This window comes from Homalodisca vitripennis, chromosome X, assembly GCF_021130785.1.
Source record: "Homalodisca vitripennis isolate AUS2020 chromosome X, UT_GWSS_2.1, whole genome shotgun sequence".
NCBI classification, from domain to species: Eukaryota; Metazoa; Arthropoda; class Insecta; order Hemiptera; family Cicadellidae; genus Homalodisca; species Homalodisca vitripennis.
Window position 1 is genome coordinate 147,348,613 of NC_060215.1, and position 24,684 is coordinate 147,373,296.

The 24,684-nt window shown below is 34.0% G+C and overlaps 1 protein-coding gene across 1 annotated transcript in view; it reads left to right on the plus strand.

Moving 5' to 3' along the window:
* Positions 1 to 24,684, plus strand: part of LOC124369659 (ectopic P granules protein 5 homolog) — a 335,562-nt gene that overhangs the window by 259,904 nt on the left and 50,974 nt on the right. The window contains exons 31-34 of the mRNA XM_046827710.1: positions 7,533 to 7,766; positions 18,097 to 18,280; positions 18,388 to 18,606; positions 20,108 to 20,271. Coding sequence (XP_046683666.1) covers positions 7,533 to 7,766; positions 18,097 to 18,280; positions 18,388 to 18,606; positions 20,108 to 20,271 — 801 coding nt within the window. The remainder of the gene's footprint in view (positions 1 to 7,532; positions 7,767 to 18,096; positions 18,281 to 18,387; positions 18,607 to 20,107; positions 20,272 to 24,684) is intronic.

The window sequence follows — 24,684 nt, forward strand, 5'->3', positions numbered from 1 at the left end:
TTAAAATTATTATTAAATATATCCAATTCATTTTTATACATGTTTAACAACCTAATACCTTTAAAAAAATGAAAAAATTATAAAACTGCACTGTATTACAACGTGGTGTAAAAAAAAAACCAAAGAGTGGTCTCAGATTATTTCTTGGGACATGCAGAAAAACCTTACCAACTAAAAAAGAACTATCAACTAAGTTATGTAAAATTTTATAAATGTATAAAATAATAGATCGGTTTCGTCTTGTTAACAAAGTTTTTCAAAAGAAAAAATACTTCTTAAGACAGTTGTTGACAGGTTTCGCTCACAAGAAACATGAAATCTTTTAAAATATAAATACCTCAGAAACTTGTTTTGAATTAGCTCCAAAGAAGCAATGCTATGTAATGAATAAGGGGTCCAAATTATTGCACAATACTCCAGCCTACTTCTTTACGAATGCATTGTATAGTTTAATGATAGATTAATTGAATGTAAAATCATCGTGTTTCTAATTACAAAACCCAACATCCTATGGCATCCATTAATGATAAAATTAAGGTGATTTTCAAACGTAAGAGCCGAGTCAAAAATTACGCCAAGATCTTAACATGAGTCACTAGTAGTAGCTTAGTGCCATTTATAGAGTATTCTGGTAGAGTTTAAATATTTTTTCCTAGTATAAGTCATCGCAAAACACTTCTTTACATTTAAAAATAGGTTGTTTCTCTAAGCACCAAAGGCTAAGTAAATTATAGCGTTGATTGCAGTTCAGCAACGTCGTGATTGTCTCGAATCTTTCTATATATTTTTCAAATCATCGGCAAACAAAAGGCATTTAGACCGTGTTAAATAATTAGGAAGATCATTAATATATATCAAGAATAGTAATGGGCCTAAGTTAGATCCCTGGGGAACACCCGAAGTGCTAATGTACTTTTTAGACATAGTGTTTAGACACCATAACAAACTGACTGCGAAGCTTTAAATAAGTCTCAACAAAACTAATAAATGGCGGGGATAAATTAAAACAAGATAATTTACTTAACAAAATATCGTGATCTACTTTATCAAACGCCTTAGAAAAATCTGTATACACTACATCAACCCTGCCACCAGTATCCAATTCATATGCTACGTCAAAAGAAAATTCCATTAGATAGTAGACTGTTGATTTACAAGGAAGAAAGCCATGCTGCTGGGAGATATCATCAGATTTTTACGTTATAAAAAATATATTTATAAGAGAAGTGATTCAAATATCTTAGCGAATGTATTTTAACAATGAAATCGGACGGTAATTTTCAATGTTTTCAATGTTTCCTGATTTAAAAAATGGGAACCACCCTTAGCTTCCTTCCATTTCTCCGGGAAAATACAGGTTTTTAAAGATAGATTGAACAAAATAGCACAAAGGATCACACAGCACCTCAGCACAACCCTTTACTATATATGTAGGAATACAGTCAGGTCCAGAAGATTTCTTTTGATTTCAATTTTTTGATCGCTGCTAACACATCTAGAACTGTAAACAAAACCCCTTGGCTGTTTTTCCCTATATAAGTTTTTCAGTACTAATATTGTTAGGTTTACTTTCCGGAGTTAACCGAGAAAACTGAAGAAAAAAAGTCTGCAAACGAATTGGAAATGTGATCAACTGGAACCACTTTGTCTTTAAATTTCATTTCGAAAGAGCCCAAATCTAAATTAGAAGAAGAGCGTCTGGACTTTATAAAACTCCAGAAAAAACTTAGAGTCTACATTAATGCAATACTCAATGTTTCGAATATATTCTCGATAAGCCAATTGTATTTTCAATTTAACACCTCTCCTGAGGAATCCTTAAACAAACTTTCATGGAATTTAGAGAATTTTTCCGTTTCTTAGGCACATTTATTCTTTATCTTTATAGAATTAAATAATATCCTTTGGTAAACCAACACGGATATTTACTTTTAAAGATTAATGGTTTTTTAGGTACACATTGATCAAAAACGGTAAAAATTGTTTTATAGAACACATCCACAGCCCTATCTACGTTATTATACTATACACTTCATCCCAATTAACATTCTCTAAATTTATTAAACATACTGTAAAAAATCAGCTTTCTTAAAAAAATAATAAGTGTTGAGTATCAGTTTATTTTTAGTTAAATTTATTAATAAGGAAGGGTTTGAAAGGAAAACCTACACACAACGGCGGATGGTGCCCGTCTAGAGGCAATAAAGGACCGTTACAGTAATCAACAGACAGTGATTTGATATTACTAATTATTAGGTTCAAGAGTAATACTGTTACAGTATAAGAACATCATTGTGAGATTTAAGATCGTGCATTGCCATAAAGTGATATAGATTTTTAACTACAGTGCTTCCAAACAACATATTACAGTTTAATCCATTAATTTCGGGTAGATTAAAATCACCTAATATTAACAAATTAATCAAACGTAGACTTACTTTTAAAATCCTCAAAAGAATTAAAGTAGTCCATCATACAAACTACGATTACTGTTAGTGGAAAATAAACAATGTTTATACAAATAGATATATTTGAATGAGGCATGCGCACTTGCAGCCAAATAGATTCAAGGTCGCTGCGGGGAATCAGCTGATCGCCAACCGTCACAGACAGCTCACATGCTTGTAGCCGCCCGTGAACTGCCAACAATACGCCTCCCCCCCGCTCATTACCTGTTATCAGTGTGGTTTCTGTCTCGTCCTGAATACAATATAAGCGATTAATCAAATAGTTCCCTATCACAAATGCTTTCTGTCAGCCACGTTTCTGTTAAGGCAATAATATCATACTGCTCGCTTAACACAGACTCAAATAGTGTATGCGTTTTTGGTGCGCAAACCTCTTACATTCTGATAATAAATTATTATTTCATCCTTAGGATTCATTCTTATTTACGGTTTAAAATCCAAATAAACATGAAAAATGAAATTTGTACCTTGCCACAACACATCTATTTTTCATTTGTAACTAAAGAGACAATAAAAAATACGCTCACATCAGGCAGCACTAATCCTTTAGTAAAATAAAATATTACTAATAACGTCATATTGTTTTTAGAGTATAATAAACAACTTGATACTTTACATGTGATGTTCCAAATTCGGAAAAAAAATTACGAAAGTATAATTCCTTAGATTATCAATTATAAAATTAAATAAACAAACCACATTATTAAAAATCTAGAGTAAAAAAGCATGATATTAATCTTCCCATACCCACCAAACATTTTACCTACTAGATTGTGTGGAAATTATAACTAGTAAATTAATGCCAGAGGTAAAGTTTATTCTAATTGCACTAATGGTAAGATTGAGGGAAATTAAACCTAGTAAATTAATGCCAGAGGTACATTTTATTCTGATCCCAAGAATGTGATATTGTGTGAAATTAAACCTTACCTGGTTATTAAAATTAAATAAACAAACCACATTATTAAAAATCTAGAGTAAAAAAGCATGATATTAATCTTCCCATTCCCACCAAACATTTTACCTACTAGATTGTGTGGAAATTATAACTAGTAAATTAATGCCAGAGGTAAAGTTTATTCTAATTGCACTAATGGTAAGATTGAGGGAAATTAAACCTAGTAAATTAATGCCAGAGGTACATTTTATTCTGATCCCAAGAATGTGATATTGTGTGAAATTAAACCTAGTAAATTAATGTCAAGAGGTACAGTTTATTCTGATCCCAAGAATACGAGATTGTGTGAAATTAAACCTAGTAAATTAATGCTAGAGGTACAGATTATTCTGATCCCAAGAATACGAGATTGTGTGAAATTAAACCTAGTAAATTAATGCCAGAGGTACAATTTTTTTCTGATCCCAAGAATGTGATATCGTGTGAAATTAAACCTAGTAAATTAATGCCAGAGGTACAGTTTATTCTAATTGCATGAATGGTAAGATTGAGGGAAATAAAACCTAGTAAATTAATGTCAATAGGTACAGTTTATTCTGATCCCAAGAATACTAGATTGTGTGGAAATTATAACTAGTAAATTAATGCTAGAGGTAAAGTTTATTCTAATTGCACTAATGGTAAGATTGAGGGAAATTAAACCTAGTAAATTAATGCCAGAGGTACATTTTATTCTGATCCCAAGAATGTGATATTGTGTGAAATTAAACCTTACCTGGTTATTAAAATTAAATAAACAAACCACATTATTAAAGATCTAGAGTAAAAAAGCATGATATTAATCTTCCCATTCCCACCAAACATTTTACCTACTAGATTGTGTGGAAATTATAACTAGTAAATTAATGCCAGAGGTAAAGTTTATTCTAATTGCACTAATGGTAAGATTGAGGGAAATTAAACCTAGTAAATTAATGCCAGAGGTACATTTTATTCTGATCCCAAGAATGTGATATTGTGTGAAATTAAACCTAGTAAATTAATGTCAAGAGGTACAGTTTATTCTGATCCCAAGAATACGAGATTGTGTAAAATTAAACCTAGTAAATTAATGCTAGAGGTACAGATTATTCTGATCCCAAGAATACGAGATTGTGTGAAATTAAACCTAGTAAATTAATGCCAGAGGTACAATTTTTTTCTGATCCCAAGAATGTGATATCGTGTGAAATTAAACCTAGTAAATTAATGCCAGAGGTACAGTTTATTCTAATTGCACGATTGCTAAGATTGAGGGTAATTAAACCTATTAAATTAATGTCAAGAGATACAGTTTATTCTGATATTAAGAATACGAGTGTAACGTGTCTATAGTAAGGTTATCTTCTATAAACCATTTACAACTATTTTTGTTTTAGTATAAGAGCGATCAATTGTGTTCTGAACTAATAACCCTTTGTTTTAAGAATGCACATGTTCTAATGGAATTCAATAATTAAACTCAGTATAAAATAATAGTAATTTTAATAAATTTTAAAATCAATAATACAGCAACGCCAAGCAATCTTTTTTACTTTGAATTTATTCTCAGCTATTTCAGATTTTTAACCCATGAAAAGTTCACAAGTCCAGTCTTAAAATTAACAATCAATCAATCATTCAATAATTGTGTCCTTCAAGTTCTCAGTGCTAATGTTTTCAACACAAACTCAAAATAAAAATCTTCATTAAACTTCAAAATAAAATAATCTTCTTCAAATATAAAATGAAACAAATACAGTAATAAAATAAGACTTCTTCTCAAAATAAAAATCAAACTAATTAAGGTAATATTAATATTTAATATATGAACAAAGACAATGTCCAACCAGTTAAACTTAAAATTGTATCAATTTCAAACTACTTATTTTCTGTAAATTTCCAATTTACAAATTATTGAATTATCCAGAATTGTCCGCTTGGCTTTGAATGTTAAATTTAGGAACTTGTTAAAATGTAGATAGAATCTCAGAACATGAAATAAATTTTCTTTTTTAGTAGCCTATTCATGATTAAACCAAATTGAACAGGAAAATATCATCAAGTAATTTTCTATTTCAATATTAAATTCTAACTTTCACAGTACCTCACACATCTGCTGAAGACTTCACCAAGTAACCAAAATGACTATTATAGATTAATTAATTTAAACTTGAGACTTTAAATTTTGAAAAGAAATTTTAATCTAAAACTCAACCTTCTTCCCGAAAAATCAATACGGCAAGAGTAGGCTATCACTTTACACGACTTCTCTCTCTGAGCACACAGCTAAGAATCTCCTGAAAAACGTGGTTGAAGCCACCGGAAGGATCTAGAAGTCCCTCCCACCATCTAATCAACCTAACATTGCCCAATCAAATTTGAGCAAACACAATGTCTGAATTGGATGGTACCTATCCAACCCAGACCTGTAACCTATGCTTAATACCTAGATACAAAAGGAAGCTTCTAGCATTCCTCGAACCCGAATTGACAAGAAATTCAGCACTGCTGGAAGGCTCACAATCTTACAATTCACTTATTATATAAGTTTACAATTCTCTTAATTAAAAATATAAAGATTCCTATAAATAGTTAAATAATATAGGAAGCATCCTATAACGAGATTGTGTGAAATTATAACTAGTAAATTAATGCCAGAGGTACAGTTTATTCTGATACCAAGAATGCGAGTTTGTGTGAAATTAAACTACTTAACAGTTAAATGAAATACTTGTTTTACAAAAACAAATGCAATCAGAATTATACTCAATTTTTTTTTTTAATATTTATTTATACATAATTTATACATTACTGGTTCTGCTAAGTTATACAACTTGTCAGCAGAGTCCAATACAATGTAAATAGTTATACAATCTAAATAAGTTTGTATGTATTAATAAGATGTTATCATTGTCATCCGCTATCTTTTCGAAACAGAACCAATACTTTGCTCCTGCAGTAATTATTACTTGGTTGGTTGTTTTATTCTGCATTGGTTGTTAGTGAAAGTGTGTTAACCCTTCTTATCAGCAGTTGTATCAAAAGGCATTTTATATTACGTACAGTTAGTTCCCGTCCTGTCCCCATCGCGTGCTCATCGTCCATGTCCACCGATATGTCATTAGTAAGTAGTGTGTAGTTCTGTGTAAGTAAAGTGTTTATACGGGAGTATATCAAGTGCAGTGTTTCGTGGGTTAAAATGAAAAGTATTGTCAGTGTTAGTAAATTTACATTGGTTACTATCTGTAAAGCATCATTTTTCAGAATTGGAGATCCTAATTGTTTTTGGCCAGTATATGTATGAAACAATGCTTTATATAAAACAAATCAGCAGCCAACTACCTACTCTTGGCTCAACCCATCATTATAACTCCAGAAGTCGTGATAAGCAGGTTGGAGCCATTTGCAGGGAAGAGCCATCATATGCAGGAATTGAATTTTGACAACATTGATAGTGACTGGGTCATGATGATGTGCTTGTATGTGGGTGTAGTGATGTTTCTCGTAATGAAGCTCAGAATGCAGTCAGTGTGATCGGAAGAGTATTAGGCAAATATAATGGTTCTGGAGTAATCTTACTAGACTTATCCATCAGGCATGACTTAAAATTGTTAATAATGGTCGTTTGTTAATAATAAAATTAGAAAATTAAAAATTATTAGTCAAGAGTTCCCAAATGTTTCTTGGGTTATGACCAGTAACGTAGTAGATATTTACGTACTCGTCATGGCATGCACTTAAATATAAGTGAAATACCAAATTTTTTACAAAATTTGATGCAATATAGTTGGTGCATACTTTCCTGCATACTGCACAAAACAAAGATTCAAGCACTTTGTATAGGATAAGTAGTTTCAACAGTCAACTGACACGTTCATAAATATATCTCATTTTAACTTTCGAATAAATAAACTAGATGCATATCTCATATCTATTATTTTGTAATCCTCAGTGTATTTAATATAATTTTTTTATTTAAATAAGTAATCAGCATATTTAAGTGTTGTTGGGTTGGAACAAATAATGATTTTAAAATCTTTAACACTAAGAAAATAAAATTTGTCAAATCAAAAGGTATAATGACATGTAGTTTGTTAACTTGAAACTGGTTGCTTGTAAGTTAATCTAGAATGTGGCTTTGGCAGGTGTTCCGCCACCATCTGGCTACATTGTTCATGTTTGACTTTCCTCAACATTACGGTGAAGTGTTGTCATTGACTCTGCGCCACAGCGAAACACAAACCCTCGCGCCAGACACTTGGTACGACCTGGTGAACGCTCTGGCCGGTGCACGATGCCGCCCGGGCCTCAGCTTGGCTCAGGTCAAGGAAGTGATAAACAAGTATGCGACAGAACAGAGGGCACTCTCTGTCCAGGAGGTCAGTGATAAAGAGCTTCAAGTTTGTGTGTTTGTAAGGTTTGTTAAGGTCAGTCTGTGTCGTACCAGAACGCATATTATTACTCTCCTATTCTCACATTTATGTGTTTACTTATCCTCATTTTGTATATGTTGCAGACAATGTAAAAACATTGTGCTCTTTCATTAGAGTAAATATAAGTATACTGCATACCAAATTATCATTTATTTGTTTTTTATTACATAAAATTCAGAACTTACTGAGGCATGTGTAGGAGAATCAGCTTATACTACGTATTGTATCTGATATTTTAGGTGTAAATTAGTAGGTTTATCTGAAATTTTCTCATTCTTGTGATTAGAAAACTAAAAATGTGATTTTCATTAAGTAATCTACTGGGTGGATGGCTAGAAGTTCAACAGGCAGTAGTTGCTCCTACACAATCTTCAGGTACATACCAGTAATTAATGACACTTTTACGGTTAATTTATGCAGTTTGTACTCCAGTTTTAAAACATTATAAATGTCACAAATCACATTTAAATCACATTGATGATTTATTTGATTCAAGATTCTTTTTTGTCTTTTGTCTTCAAACAAATAAAGAGCAAATTAAATAAATTAAAAAAATAAATAAAAAATAATGAAATAAAAATAATTGCATAAATGATAAATGCAACTGACATGATCAGAAAATTCATAATATTGAATATGATCATTATAAAGATTGTTGTAGTCCCACGTTGGCTGTGTCATTTTTCTCAGAATCAGTGTTTAAAAAATGTTCAAACTTCCAATTCCCACGTCGATGTGTCCTATGCTGTGGAAATTGTATGTAGTGTTGTTAGGAGTATACTGAGTGTTAGTGAAAGTATACGTTATATGTCACTAGGACTAGGCCTATATTCATCTCAGGTTTTAAATAGGTTAAATGATAGTGCAAATTAAATATCACTGCATTGAAGGCTCACACTTCTTCGCAGATGGGATAGTCAATCATATTAAAACAAAGCAAATCACTTTGATACGTTAATTTATTTTGATGTAATACAAACAACTAATTGTACTCACTTTGCTTTGTTGTTAATTTATTTACTAAAAACAATATCCCATCGCCCGGTTATAACTTTTAATACACTATTGCACAATTCCGTATTGCATCACTGCCAGGTGGATCTACACGTCTGACGTCCTCTCTGCTTCAGCTCTCCAAACAGAAGGAAGATTCTGGGGCCAAAACCTTGTGTACTGTCTCAAACAATGCTCAACCCCTCTCTCGTTCAAATTAGCGTCTTCGCGATTGAATATAAGTTAATTTTTTTCTCATAATTATCGAATTTTATCACGTTCACTATAATTGATCAATTTAAGTCTTTCTATTTTCTTCAACTATTTTTCTATCGCTTTTTATTTAAATTTTTGCAACATGTGCTTTCTGATGTCATCAATACGCAAATCATTTTATCCCACAATTGGCTTTTTTGCGTAATTTTATTTGGTACTTTTAGTAAAAACAAATTTTGGTTATGTTTAGCTCAGTTTAATTATTTGAATTTGTTCCCGTATAAAGTTTAACATATTTCAATGCCTACGAGAGTTACAACAAATTCACAGACTTGTATAGATAATATCTTAACATTAAAATTTAAGTCTCAGATTGCAACTCCGTTAATGAATTTAGAACTTGGTCTCTCAGACCACAGAGCACTTTTCATAAATGTATCTGATTACTTAACTTTGAATAAACAATTAGGTGGGTTGAAAAATAAAAAACGTTTATTCTCAAATAAAAATATCAATAATTTTATTAGAATTATTAAAGAAATCAAATGGGATATATCTAATGAAAATAATTTTGAAGCAAACAATTTAAATTCCTTTGGTTCTTTCATAAATGCATTTGAAGAAGCATTTCCCTTAAAATTTTATAGTAACAAAAATTCTCAAAAAAACAAATCATGGATAACAAAGGGCATGAAAGTATCTAGTATAAAAAAAAAGAGAGTTAAGTAGGCTGGTGAAGCATTCCAATGATGAAAATTTTATAAACTATGTAAAAGAATACAAAAGAACTTTTAAAAAGATTTGCAATGTAGCAAAAAAACTTACAAACAATAAATTCATAGCCGATTCAGATGATAAAAGTAAGGCAGCTTGGAGTATTGTTAAATCTGAACTGGGTTGTAAAAAAGTTGAAGCAGAATTTTCGGACATAGTGGTAGCTGATAGATGTTTAAATAACACTCTAGACATTTCAAATTGTTTCAATAAAAAATTCATAGATATTTCTAATGAAATCAGACTGTATCCTTGTGCTCATAAGGCTCTGAAACTTGTGAAAGGCTTAAATGTAAACCACGAGTATTCAGAGTTTGGCTTTGAAAACATTACTGACAATGATGTACTCAAAGTAATTAAATCTTTACAAAATAAAAAATCTGCAGGTTGGAATGGAGTTCCAGTAAATGTGATGAAAAAAGTTTCAGATTTTATAGCAAAACCTTTAGCTATTATTATGAACCAATCTTTTCAAAATGCCTCTTTTCCAAATTATTTAAAGTTCGCAGAAGTCAAACCTCTTCATAAAAAGGGAGAGAGAGTAAATCCTGATAATTATACACCAGTTTCACTTCTGTCATCGTTATCTAAAATTTTTGAAAAATCAGCTTTAAATCAAATATTAGCATTTTTAGAAAAAAATAATATTTTAGCTTCTGAACAATTTGGCTTCAGAAAAGGGATGAGTACAATGACTGCATTATCTAAATTTATTGACGAAGTGTCATGGGCCTTGGATGGATCCCAGAGCGCAGTGGGTGTGTTTTGTGACCTGTCCAAGGCGTTTGACTGCGTTAATCATGATATACTCATTAAAAAGTTGAATGCTTATAAATTTTGTAAGAATTCAATATCTTGGATCAAATCCTGTCTATCAAATCGTTATCAAAGGACAGTCATTTGTAGAAAATATGTTAAATCTAAATCACAGTGGGAGCAATTAAAAGTTGGGGTTCCACAAGGTTCAATTATGGGACCTCTTTTGTTTCTTTTGTACATAAATGATCTCCCTGCAAACATATCAAACAGTCTAACACTTTATGCAGATGATACAACTGCACTTGTTAGATCTAAGAATGACGATGAATTAAAAGTTAAAATCAGTGAAACCATAAGTGAATTAAAGGAATGGTTTGAAACAAATGGACTCAAACTAAACAAAAAAAAACTAAATTGGTAAAATGTTGTACTCCTCAATCAAGAAATCATAATTTTAATTATTTAGAATTTGAACATCAGAGATTTTCTATTAGTGGAAACGCAAAATTTTTGGGGCTGGAACTGGATTTGCATTTGAATTGGACTAAGTGCATTGAAACTATTTTAAGAAGGTTAAACTCAGCATGCTTTCAAATGCTTATTTTGAGACATACCATAAAAACATGTTTAATCACATATTATGCTTATTTTTATTCAATCCTTCAGTACGGAATTGAGTTCTGGGGGTTTTCAAAAGATATAGATAACATTTTTAAAATTCAGAAGAAATTTTTAAGAATAATGACATTTTCACCTTGGAAGGCTTCTTGTAAGCCTATCTTTAATGAATATAAAATTTTAACTGTACCAAGCCTAATAATTTTCAAAACGTTATTAACAGTGAAGTCTAATTACGACAACCTTTTTAGTAAAAACCATAAACACAGTCATAACACTAGATATAAAACTAATTTTCAATATCCCAAACATCGTCTGAAAGTGGTGGAAAAGACACCATCCTACATGGGGAAAAAATTTTTCAATAAATTACCTTTAAGGTTTAAGGAATAATATTCAGGCGCATTCCAAGATAACATTAAGGAGTTGTTACTTGAAAAAACATATTATAATGTAAGTGAATTTTTAAATGACATTTTTTAAGTTTTAAACACTATATTACTATTTGTTAACGTTGATTTTTATGTTTTTAAGTAGGTTTACAATTTGGCATATTTCTTTCCTGTGATTTGTTAATTAATACCCTGTTTTATTGTATGTGTTTTATTGCTATTTTATTGTTATGTGTGTTAGGTTGTTTGGATTTAGTCAAACAAGAGTAGTGTAGGTTATATCTGACAATGTCATTTGTTTTATAGCTGTGCTATATTATCATGAAACGTTTGTGACAATAAAGATTTATTATTATTATTATTATTATTATAAGACTCGTCCATATATACGACTGGTTTGTTTTCTTTTCTGATTTCTTTTATTTTTTTCAAATAATCAATCCTCTTAGCTCTTATTTCATTCCGTTCAATTAAGATTTTTGTGTTGTTTTCAATTTTTTCCCATCTCCTAATTCTTTAATAATTGTTCGAAGACTTGATACACTACCTTTGAAATTTAAATCTTCTGCGAGTGTGTTTTTTAATAACTTTAGCGAAGGAAGTGAATGCTCGGATTTGTAAAAATTGTAAATTTTTCTTCTTATTACACATTTGTCAAAGTCGTCAATATCTGTGACAATTTTACTTCTTTTCTTTCTCTTGGGTGTAGCAAATGAGCACGTTGTTATCATCCGTGGTGTCAAGATCTTTCTTCTCTTTACGAATTTTCTTCACTACTCCAACCGAAACTCCGCAAGCGGCCGCTGTTCTTTCCATACCTTTCTTTAACGGTATGAGGTTTGGCTCAATAGTTTCGTTAAGCATAAACACGCTCACTCGCCAAATTATTTCTCTTGCCTGACTGTGAAGTTTTTTCCCTGAAGTTATCTTCGATACGAATGTTTCCATTATATAGAAGCCCGCACTAACCTAAAACACACTCCAGTAAGCAAAACTTAAAATGTTAAAAATAAAATTCGCACTAAGTTATAGGCTAAGCAATTTTCACGAAGCGATCGTCGAGGTCGTGGTCGCGGCAAGTGAACTGACTGAACTGGCAGGCAGGCAGGCAGGCAGGCAGGCAGTCGATATAGGACAATAAATATACCATAGAGTTCTGTGTAACGGTATATAACTTTACTGACAGTCGATGAGAGGTCCGACCGTCTATTCGCAGCTATCCCGCTAGTCACAAGCGCGTGACCTTGAGCGTACGTTTGCAGAAAGCCCTTTACAATCCTCCTGCACCGCACCCCTCGCCTACCACCGCTCTCCCAGCTCGAGTCTACGGTTAAAAAAATTGGACTGTACCTCTGACCACACAGGACAACTTCTAAAACAAAAAAAACTATATATCTGACCAAATTATACACAACAGACATCTCACTGACAGAAACCTGGCACTTCTTAATAATCTGTTGAAAAATAAGGATGGAATGATGTACTTGGCTCTACATCAGCAGAAGTCTCCTATAATAAAATATTTAGAAATCACGACATACAACCATGGACTTGGCATGCCCATATACTCATACCCGCATTAAGAGGAAAAAAAGACAACAGATTAAATATGACCAAGAAACAAAATACAAGCGTGAAAAATTTCTTATAAGTTCAAGAAGAATATAACTGGTACAGAAGAAAACAAAGCTACTGCAACAGAAAAAAAGAGGACCTATGACCTTCCACCTCAAGGGCCCAAAGAAAACATTGACATCCAAGTTCATTAATGATGCTGACAACAAAAGCAGAGCTATTTGGAATGTTATAAATCAAGAGAGGTGCAAAAATAAGTGTACAAATGAACCAATAAAACTTAAAAAACGATAATACACTGACATCAGACCCCATGATAGTAGCAGAAAAACTCCACGAATGTTTTGCAAGTATCACCAACAACACACTTGCTCAAGCTGTCTATGATGGAATGCCTGTTAAACCGCCTCCCAGGCTGAAAATAAATGGCACTTTTGCTCTTTGGCCGACAACTCAAAATGAAGTGAGAACAACCATAATGCAAATCAAATTTAAAAATGCAACTGGCTTTGATGACATTTCTACAAAACTGATAAACCCTGTATTTAGCCACTAATATGACCACTAAAAGATATAATCAATAAATCATTTGCATAAGGTATTTATCCATCAAAATTAAAATCAGTAAAAGTCTATCCAAAGTTCAAAAAAGGAGACCCAACTCAAAACAGTAACTATCGGCCAATCTCCTTGCTTCCTGTAGTATCCAAAATTATTGAGAAAATTGTACTGTTACATCTTCTAGACCATCTCAATAAACACAACCTGCTATCAAGCAATCAACATGGTTTTTGTTGAGGGTAAATCTACGACAACAGCCCTGGCAAGCATTTCTGAATATCTAATGTCAGCTTTAGACGTAGGAAATACAGTAACTGCAATATTCCTGGACTTCACTAAGGTTTTTGATTGTTTGAGTCAACGGCTTACTTCTCAAAAGACTAGAAGACCAAGGGATCAGAGGAGTTACTTAACAGGCAGAACTCAAGCAGTCAAAATAAAAACTTCAAATAAGGGAGTAACAAAAAGAACTGTCCTCCAAAGCATTGCCAGTTGACAGAGGCGTCCCACAAGGATCAGTACTGGCCCCTATTCTCTATATCATCTTTGTCAGTGATTTTCCTGAATATATTACAAACTACTGCTCTATGGTAATGTACACTGATGATACAGTCCTCCTACTAAAAAATGCACACCCATCACAATTGGAAATAGAGTCCTATATAGCAATAAATCTGGCAATAGAGTATTGTCAAGCAAATGAAAACTAGTAACTAAACAATACCAAGACCCAGCAACTGGTATTAGGAAGAAGAAAAGATGAAGTACTGGAACTGCCGGAGGCCGAAAGGGTGGATAGTATGAATTACCTTGGAGTAATCATAGATGAAACTCTCTCCTGGAACAACCAGGTTGACCAATTATGTGGGAAACTTAGCTCGGCATTATATGTACTAAGAAGACTAAAACAGATTGCCAGTGCGGAAGTTGTAAGATGTGCTTTACTTTGCTCTGTTTTGAAAGCTACCTCAAATACAGGATAAATGTATGGAGAAGCTCCTCCAAAATTAACATGCAAAGGGTTACTCTTGCTACAGAAAAAAGCAGTCCTTATATTAACAGGATTAGGACCAAAGGAATCCTGTAGGATGCCTTCAAACAGCAAAAATTACTGACTGCAGTAGCTCTGTACATCCTAGAAGCAGTTATTTATGCCAGTCAACAAAACCTGACAAGAGGAGCTGATGTACATTCCTACAACACAAGGGCGGCACAAAATTATACACTTCCCACCCATCGACTGACCTCTTTGAAAAACAACCCAAATATGCCGGAACAAAATTTTCGAAACATCCTTCCACAAGAGGTCAAAAACACCACAAGACAACAGCAGATCAGAATAAAACTGACTACCTGGCTTCTTCACCGCCCTTACTACTCCATTGAGGAATTCCTGGACTGGAGGAGAAATGATGAATCAACACCTTTTCAACTGACCTGAATTAATACAATTTTATATTATTTGTATACCTATGTAATGACACCATTCTAATCTCAATGATTATGAATAAAGTATATTGTCTATTGTTGAAATTTTGTTGAATTTATGTAGTTTGCCGTTGTTGAAGGTGAATTTTTGTTGTCTCGTGTCCTTAAAACGTTATACTTTTTATCTTAAGCTGCAGTCTGGTTTTTATTTTTAGGTGTCTGCTATTTGTTATAGTTTATTTTTGAAGAGTTTATTGTTGTTGTAGTGTTTTGAGGTTTATGTTTGTTTTTACCCTAGATTCTTTGGGTTTTGGCCTCTTACCTTTAATTTTTTGGACCTATTGGTTTTTCTCTGGTTTCAGGAATTCTCAACATTAATACTCTTATAATCTAATTCATTTTTCACAAAGATACAACAGCCACCTTTGGTGAGTGGGTGGTTTTCTACAATAAGTAGCAGCTAAAGTGAACCCAGCCCGGAATGTAGAGCAGGGTTTCATCTTGGCAATAGCCAATGCTCATTAATACATAAAACATTACAGCTTAACTTATCTTACACTAAGTCTAATTATCTTATAATTTATTCCTAATTAATTGTAAAATCAAGGTGAAAAATACTCAAAACTTTGGTATTGAAGGCTGCAGCACCAATGGTGGGGGGTCCTCTTGTGTCGACTTGCCATTTCCCAAATTGATAGTGGAGTCTACTGGTAGAGGAAGGCACGTTCTCAAGTTGAAAGGAGCCAATCCCAGCTGCCAAATCTTCTCTGCCAACCATGTCTTTTCCTCTCGGATTCAGATGCATACCATGAGGTGTATGTAAATTGTCTCTCCGTCTTACTTGCTTCACTTAGTCCTTTGAGTTCATTGTTTATTTTCTTGGTCGCTAAATTCATACACCACCAGTCAACCAAATCACCTATTAGGTAAGTCTACTACTATGTTTTTATCAACTAAACTTGTCAAGTGTCTCTTTCATTCTGGCCAGTGCATCTCCTACTTCATCTCTAGCAATGTCATTTATCCCAGACACACAATTACTAGTACACTTCCTTGTTAGTAAGTTCTTCTTTAATATTCCTTTCTTTTAAAACTTGTGAAGTTCGACCACCAGGATTTACAAACCCCTACTGACATAAATTTCTCATTGTTACCAATTTCCTTCTTGTTAAGTTTATTTATTTGTGCATTCACATGCCATGACAAGTCTCTTCCATGACTGTCAGCACAAATCAAGATTATTTTTACTCTTCCATGAGTGTTTACTTCGCTACAATCCACATGATCACTATCGTCTGACGGCATTAAAACCTGATAGTAATTTTTTAAGATAAAATTATGTTCTGCATATGATTTGAAAATAGGAGAACTAATTTTATATTTTTGCTTCCCTTCACGGAAAACAGTAGCTTATAGTTTTGTTTGATTTCTTGAATCATTATGTCCTCTCTCAGTTGAAGGTACCTTTTTAAGAATAGGGTTAGTAGTGCTCAAGGAATTTGGTAGGCTATATCATTTACTTTTATAGGACTTTCTAGGAAAATTAAAACACTCCTATGGCTATGTAATAGACTTGCTCCTTAATTCTTTAATTTCCTGTTGAAGCTTATTTATTTCTTCTTTTTATAAGACGATTCAAACAAAGTCTTTTGATTTTTTTAGATTTTGTATGTTTTTGTTTCCCAGAAACAAATCTTTGTTTACAGTTTTCAAGACACAATTTACATTTTCTAATTGTTGTTCTTTTAATTATAAATAAACTCCATTAGTTATTATCTCTTCTTGTCCTAAGTCCTCACTTATTGACAAATTTTGTCCAAAGATTTGGTGTCACTTTCCTCAGAGGACTCGTCATAAGAATCTTCATCAAAATTTTTATTCATGCATTTATTACAGGTCCATATTATATTACTTTTACTCAACTCTTTAAAAGCTTTTAGAGTAAGGTTTGTACATTTCAAATGGTACCATTTAAGGCAGTTACTTCTGCACAATACACTCTACTATTGTTAATAACATTTTTACTACATTTACCACAAGGAGAATTAGTTTGACTTTCTTTTTACCTTGTTTTGTTATTTTAATATATATAAATTCAATAAGTTATGTGACAATTTATTTTTTAAGTTCAATAAAATAAAAATAAAAACTCACTAAGTAATATTAGCTCAATTAAATTTATCAAGCAAAAAGATAAGCTTGAAGTGAGACCAGAACCCATACCTCTAGGTTGCCAGGCAGAGACTCTTTCCACTGAGCTGTTATACTTGATGGTTAAGATTGTTTATCAGTTCTAGATAAGGTATTCAATTTACAGGCAAACTTGGTTATATCATGTCACAGCAAATAAGCCATATGTGACTTTACTTCACTTTCAAACCATAAAAAACAATCCATTAAAAACATTAGAACTATTAGTCAAAAATGTTGTTTTTATTGCCCGATTTAGAGCTTGTTTCTTTAAAAATGTATTCATGTTGTGAAATACATTTAAACTGTTTGCGTAATAAACATATATATAGATTATAATGTCCAAGCAATTTTCTTGATCAAAGCTTAATGTAATACTTAAAATATCAACTGATACCTATTATTCCAGTATTTTTAGTATAGAAAATATTCACTTATCATCAACATCTAAACAACACTTTGAAAGACTTCATTGGAACTGACTAAAAATAGTTGCAACCAACTAGCAACACAACCAAACCAGCAGACGACTTTTTATTTTTTAATTCTTTTTCATTATTCTTTACTCTCTAAAAGTAGAACCTATTACGTATAAGTACTTCCAGTGAGTTAATAAGATAATTGGTAGAGAGAGTGGTAGTTTTAGGTACCACATCATCGGGTTTAAATGTTAATGACAGTGTAGTGAAAACTTTTCATGTATATACTCCCCTTTCTTCGAACATTATTTTTTCAAATTCGTCTAAACTGCAGCATGGTGTGTTGCATAGCTCAGAGATACCGCATCCATGTTCGGAGGTCATTTCACCAAAGAGAGACTCCAGTACGGGCTGTACGGCTTGTACCCCAAATACAGAGTATACATCGAGCCTCTATCCATCTTCCAGGGCATGATAGGACACGCCCTGGTCGTGGCCACCCTGCAGAACGATCGGGGATCTCTGTCTGATAAATGTGAGTGTAAGATCAGCTTTGATCATGGTATTTTCAATTCGGTCTATTAATCCATAGTGAAGTTTATTAATGCATGAAGTGAAGTTGATAATTGTATTGGTGTGAAGTGTGCGAACAGCTGTGGCCACATCTGTGTGGGATGTTCTCTCCGTGGCTGGCTCCGTACTTCACACGACACTTGACTGAGCCCACTGCTGCGTGGATCCAACAGCTTACTGATGACCGTTCCGTGCTACCTCCGTGGATAGTTGCGGATGGTGGCCACGCCAACAAGATGGCATCCATGTTTGTTGAATGTATACGTTTTGTTGTAGACACCCTGCCAGGTAACTCGATGTAGTATTGTTCGGCCTGTGAAATTTTCTAGCTTTTCACTTTATTCCTAGACTGCACAATAATTTGTGCCTACCTCATTTATATCCAAATTTTTCATAGACTGTTCTTATTGGCCAGAGGTATATGTGAAGATCAACAAGGTTGATAGGCAAATAGGAGACAAACTCTACCTTATTACATTTTATACTGTTTATGTGTGTTCTTAACATAATTTTTATTTATTCAAGAGATAATTTTGATTCATTATATAAGATTTCTGTTCATAGTCTAGTATGTACTCAGGTTAACAAAGGTCGAGGAAGAATTCTTTACTAGACATCCTCAAAATCCACCATCTCCTCACTTATCCTTGTCAAAATCATGCTTTGTATGTACTTGTGAAGATACTTACAATTGAGGTTTTATTTAAAAAGGAAATACAGTATTGCTTTATGTAGTTAGCAAAATTATTGAAGAATTTATATATTGTTATACGAGGGCTAACCAGAAAGTAGATTACGTTTTGATATAAACAAAAAACAAAGTACAAGAAAAAAATTGTATTGTATACATTTGAAAGTAGCACTAAAATACTGTTTTCTAGATAGTTACCATACAAATTAATGCACTTATCATAGCAGTGAACTAGTTTTGAAATTCCAGCATTATGAAATTCTGCTGCCTGAGACTTCAACCAGGTAGTCACACCCTCCTGCAGTTCCTCTTCCTCATTAAAGCACTGAGTCGCAAGCCAAGTCTTCATTGCTGAAAACAGGTGGTAGTCGCTGGGTGCAAGGTCCGGACTGTAAGGCGGATGTGGAAACACCTCCCACGTAAAAGCATCTAGGACTTCTCAAGTCCGATTTGCCGTGTGTGGTTGAACGTTGTCATGCAAAAACATTTATGTTAACCTAACTTCTGTGTAACAATTTCATGTAACAAAATCCTTAAAGAAAACTAAGTGAAAGTTCTGTTATTGTAAATCAATGGTCTTCTTTAATCTTCTCATTGACTTTAGAAACAATTTCATCGGTCATAATGCTTGAACGTCCACTTCATTTGTCATGATGCACATTAGTTCGGCCATTTTTAAACCTAATGCACCAGTGATGCACTCCACCGTCAGTAATAAGATTTTTTCCATAAACGTCACAGAGTTTCCAATAAATCTCAATTGGTTTGTTGTGCCTAGCCCACAAAAACCGTATTACTGATGGCACTTTACAACTCGCGGGATTTTCAATTGCATCACATATTTTTAACTGCTATTGAAGACAGCAAGGAGTGACAGTAACCTCTTACTAGCACGGTTGGGTAACCACTGAATGGAGAAATTCCCTGACATCAAAATGGTCACGATAGTCTCACCTCTAGCGGCTACAGAGTGAAACGTAATCTACTTTCTAGATAGCCTTTGTAAATGATTTTCAAAGGTAGACTTGACTAAATAACAGAATACTAAATTTCAGTTTCTATACTGTTAAGTTGAACCATTTGTATGACATTTTGTAGTGGCTAGCAGCAACATGTTAAGCTGTGTGTGGCAGTTTTATGTTACCAACTTCGCTCACAACTCTATTAAAGACTACATCCTCAGTGTGATGCATGGCAATCTCATCTCACTGCCTTGGCAACGCTTCTTTCCCACACTTCAGGACATTGATCTCATGCTGAAGGTATTGGTTTTTGAATATTATTTCAATTCCAATAAAAGTGATTTTATACAAGAGCTGTCCAGAGAGTAACAGAATGTTTGAAATAAAAAGTTTACCAAGTTAAAGAAAGAGCAGATGTTTTGTATTTATATATACAGGGTGACAATTAAGTCAAAAGTCAAAATATCTTTATTACATTATCTTCAAGATAAGTACAGTGTCATAAAGTTTATCTTAAGAGCTAATGCTGTGGTAACATTTTACATTTAGTTACAAATTAGAAGTTCTGTCAAAGAACTCGTTTACAGAATAGAAGGGCCGGTCTTGTAGCCAGATCTTTAGGCGCTGTCCAAAAAGTAGCTTGTCAGTTTTCTTCATTTCTTCTGGCAAGGCGTTCCACATCTTTGCCCCAGAGTAGCTTGTTTTCTTCTCTGTAGAGCTGAGATGGTGTATAGGTAGGCAGTAGTTGTGAGCATTGCCTGGTGTTGTGTTGGTGGGTTTGTGATCCATTGCTTGCTAGTTCGGGCATCTTGATATATACGTGTTTTTATTGCCTCTAGGATGTAACAAATTGTGTACTGTGAGGATCTTTAGCTCCTGGAAGGCTTTTCTACAAGATTCTCTGGATTGTAAGTTTGCTCAGAATTCTGATTGCTCTTTTTTGGAGGACAAGGACACGTTGGAGATTTTCTTGCTGTAGTACCACCCCAGACAGCAATTCCGTATTGTAGATGTGGTTCGAAAAGGGCATGGTAGGCTATTTTAGCTGTTGTCATGTCACATAAAATTTTTTATTCGTCTTATCACAAACAGCCCTGTGCTTAATTTGCTGCAAAGAGAGTCTATGTGTTCTGTCCATGATAGTTTGTCATCCAGAGTAACACCAAGATACTTGGTAGCTGTAGCTTCTTCCAGCTCAGGCAGTCTTCCAGTGTGCTCTTTTCGTCTCCCCAGGACTAGTTGCTTGGTTTTGTTTTCATTCACAACAAGGTCATTGTTGTGACAGTATTGAACTGCCATGTTTAGTGCAATATAACTGTCCACTTCCAGTTGTTCTGCCTTTGGTCCTGCCAAGAAGTAGTACAGTGTCATCAGCGTACATTAGAGACTTGCAGTAAACCTTGCATATGCTTAGGGGAAGTCATTCGTGTAAAGGATAAACAGAACAGGCCCCAACACTGATCCTTGAGGGACTCCTCTTGTGATTGGCTTCAGTTTTGGATCTAATTGATTTTGATTTGCCATTTGCTGAATGTGTTATTTTCCACCAGTTGGCTTCTGTTGGTTAGATAGCTGGAGAACCATGATTTTGCACTTCCCTGTATTCCAAGAGCTGTTAATTTCCTTATGAGATAGTCATGATCCAGGCAGTCGAAGGCTTTGCTGTAGTCTAAGAGGATGGCAGTCGATGTGTTTCCCTCTTCTTCTTGGTCAAGTAGGAATTCCACTAAGCTGATCAGTGCTGTGTTAGTCGATTTCCCAGCCAGAAAGCCATGTTGATGTGGTGTCAAAAGCTGATGGAGTGTCCAGGTGGTCAAAGAGTCTAGTCAAGACAATTTTCTCAATTATTTTAGAAAAAGTGGGTATTAATGAGATGGGGCGGTAGTTTAGCTGCTTGTGTGGGAGAGTCCTTTTTGAATTTAGGGTATACTTTAGCAATTTTTTAGTGCCGAAGGGAAGATACCAGAGTTAAAAGACTTATTGGTGATGTCTACCAGAGGGTCCACAAGTTCATTCTCACATATCTTTAGCAATCTAGAGGATATATCATCGTACCCTGCTGAGGATTTAGGCTGCAGTGATTTGATTATTTTGGAAACTTCTTGCCTGCAAGTTTGTGTCAGTATAAGATTTGGAAGGTCTGTTGAGGGGGCTGGTAAAGATTGTTGTTTGTCTATGTTTTCCATTTTTCATAATTGTTTCTTCTGCTGTTGTGGTGAAAAAAATTATTCAGATAGTCTGCTATTTCTGATGGGTCTGATGTATCCTGTCCATTGATGTCAATTTTGGTCAGCTGATTTATTTCTGTTTTAGTTTTCCTTTCTGAGTTGATTATATGCCAAATGGTTTTTTGATTTGTTATCAGCCTCAGCAATTTTAGTTATATTGGTGTCTTGCCTTAATTTTTCGGAGCTGTAAGTCATATTCCTTTTTTAAAAGGAATGCTCTCCTCTTATGTTCCTCACTACCGCTTGTGTGGTATAAGTTTTGTGCCCTTAAAAACTGTTGTTTTAATTCTGCTGCAGTTGGATCATTGACTGATGTTTTTGTATCTTTGTTGCCTCGTAGTAATTAGTGGACATGTATAGTTTAGTGCCTGTTGAATGGTAGTGTTAAATTTAATCATATGCATCATTTGGATTTGTTGTGTTATAGACATCAACCCAGTTTTCTTGTTTCAATGTGTTTTTTTAAATTGAATAAATTTTCTATTGGTCATATGTCTTTTTGTCATTAAAGTGGATGGTGAGTCCATTTTTATAGCAATTCTGCATATTTGTCCTGTATGGTCAGATATACAGGTGTCTATTACTTGAACATTCAGTTCCTCTGCCATTAAGTTGGTACAGACACAGTCAATTGATGTTTGAGATGTTGGTGTTTTTCGGGTTGGGGGGAGCCTCAACTCTATACATGTTGTGGCTACTAAGAATGTCTCTTAGCTTGTGGTGGTCAGTATTTTTAGCAAGGCAGTCAATATTTATATCACCGATAAGTAATGTAGAGCTTCTCTCAGCATTGATTTTTTCAAGGACGTCATTGATCACTTCTAGTCCTGTATCCAGGTCTCTGTGCGTTCTGTAAATTCCAATAATGTAGATAATTGTTTTCTTGATAGTAACTTTTACGGCGGCCATTTCACAGGTCATCTCAATGCAGAATTCTTTTAAGTCAACTACATCTATGTTAATGTCCTACCAGGGAGTTTCGTATGAATATGGCTACACCTCCTTTTATGTGGTTTTTCACGGCAGAATGCAGTTTTCAAAGAGTAGTTGGTGAGTCTGGTGTTGTCAAGGCTTTCCTTTTTTTGTCCGTGCTCTGTTATGATTACCACATTGAGGTTTTTTGGGTTTCTAGCTCTGCATTAAGTTTTTCAATTTTGTTTGATATCCTATCTGTGTTTTGGTGAAAGATTGTTAATGGTTTTCTTTGCTGTTGCTCCCTCTTATTTGAATATTTGTGTTTCCAGATGATCCTTGTTTTGAACTTGTTTTCTTTTCTTTCTCGCAGATCTAAAAAATTGCTACTGTTGGTGTTAACCGCTGTGCTAGTTTCCCTAGTCACTGGTGGTTGAGACAGTTTTTCTGGCGGGGTTTGGCTGGCTCCCCCTGTAAGGTCTGACTGCAGCTTAGTTGTCGTGTAGCTGGTTTCCCTTGTCACTGGTGGTTGAGACAGTTTTTCTGGCAGGGTTTGGCTGACTCCCCCTGTAAGGCCTGACTGCAGCTCAGTTGTCGTGTAGCTGGTTTCCCTTGTCACTGGTGGTTGAGACGGTTTTTTCTGGCGGGGTTTGGCTGATTCCCCCTGTAAAGCCCTGGTGGTAGTGTCAGATTAGTTTCTCCTATCCTTAATTTACTCTTTGCCATCTGCAGAGAGACGCTGAATACGTTCCTTCCGTGAAAGCTCGGAATTGATTTGTTTCCTTTAGAGTTTAATTCGTTTGGTTTTAAGTTGCCCTTTTTGGTTGGGGTACCATGTTTGCTTTTGGAATTTACAGCTTGGGATTGATTTAGGAGTAGATTTAGGTTACATTCCATGATATTTTGTTTCTTTTTTATGTTTTCCAGTTCAAGCAGGAGCACTGGCGATGTGAAGTGGGAGTTTGTATTTGTGATAGGGTTAGAGATTTCTAAAATATTAAATGAGGTTGATGTGGCTGAGATTGGTATTTTATTTGTCCGTTTGTGTCTCTCTTTCACTATAAGTTTGTAGATTTGCTGGCTGGCTTTTACTTTCTTGTAAGTGGTTTACCTGTTTAGTCAAGGCCAGATTTGTTTTTTCCAGACTATGTATTTTATCTAAATGTTTTAATGATTAATTGGTTTTGATTTGTGTCATGTTCTTCAAAAATTTGTTGTAGTTCAAATTTGGCTTGTTTACTTTTTATCCAGTTGACGTAGGGTATCTTCTAATTTTTCTTGAAGTCTCTCTATTTGATTTAAGTGTTTTTCTTCATCAGTCAGCATTGCCTCAATCTTGGATTCCAGGCTTGTTATTGTGGTTTTTAAAATGATTGTTTCCTGTTTTAAAATCACACAATTCATGTTTTGAGTTTATTGTTTTCACAGAGCAAAGCATTTCCTACTTCTGCTGCTAATGTTAATGAAGTCTCTAAGTCGGCTTCCTCTAGATTTTCATGATTTTGGATTTTGGTTTTTACTTCTTCAAGGTTGTTTTCAGACATCAGAACTCGCTGTTTTGGTGTCTGAATAG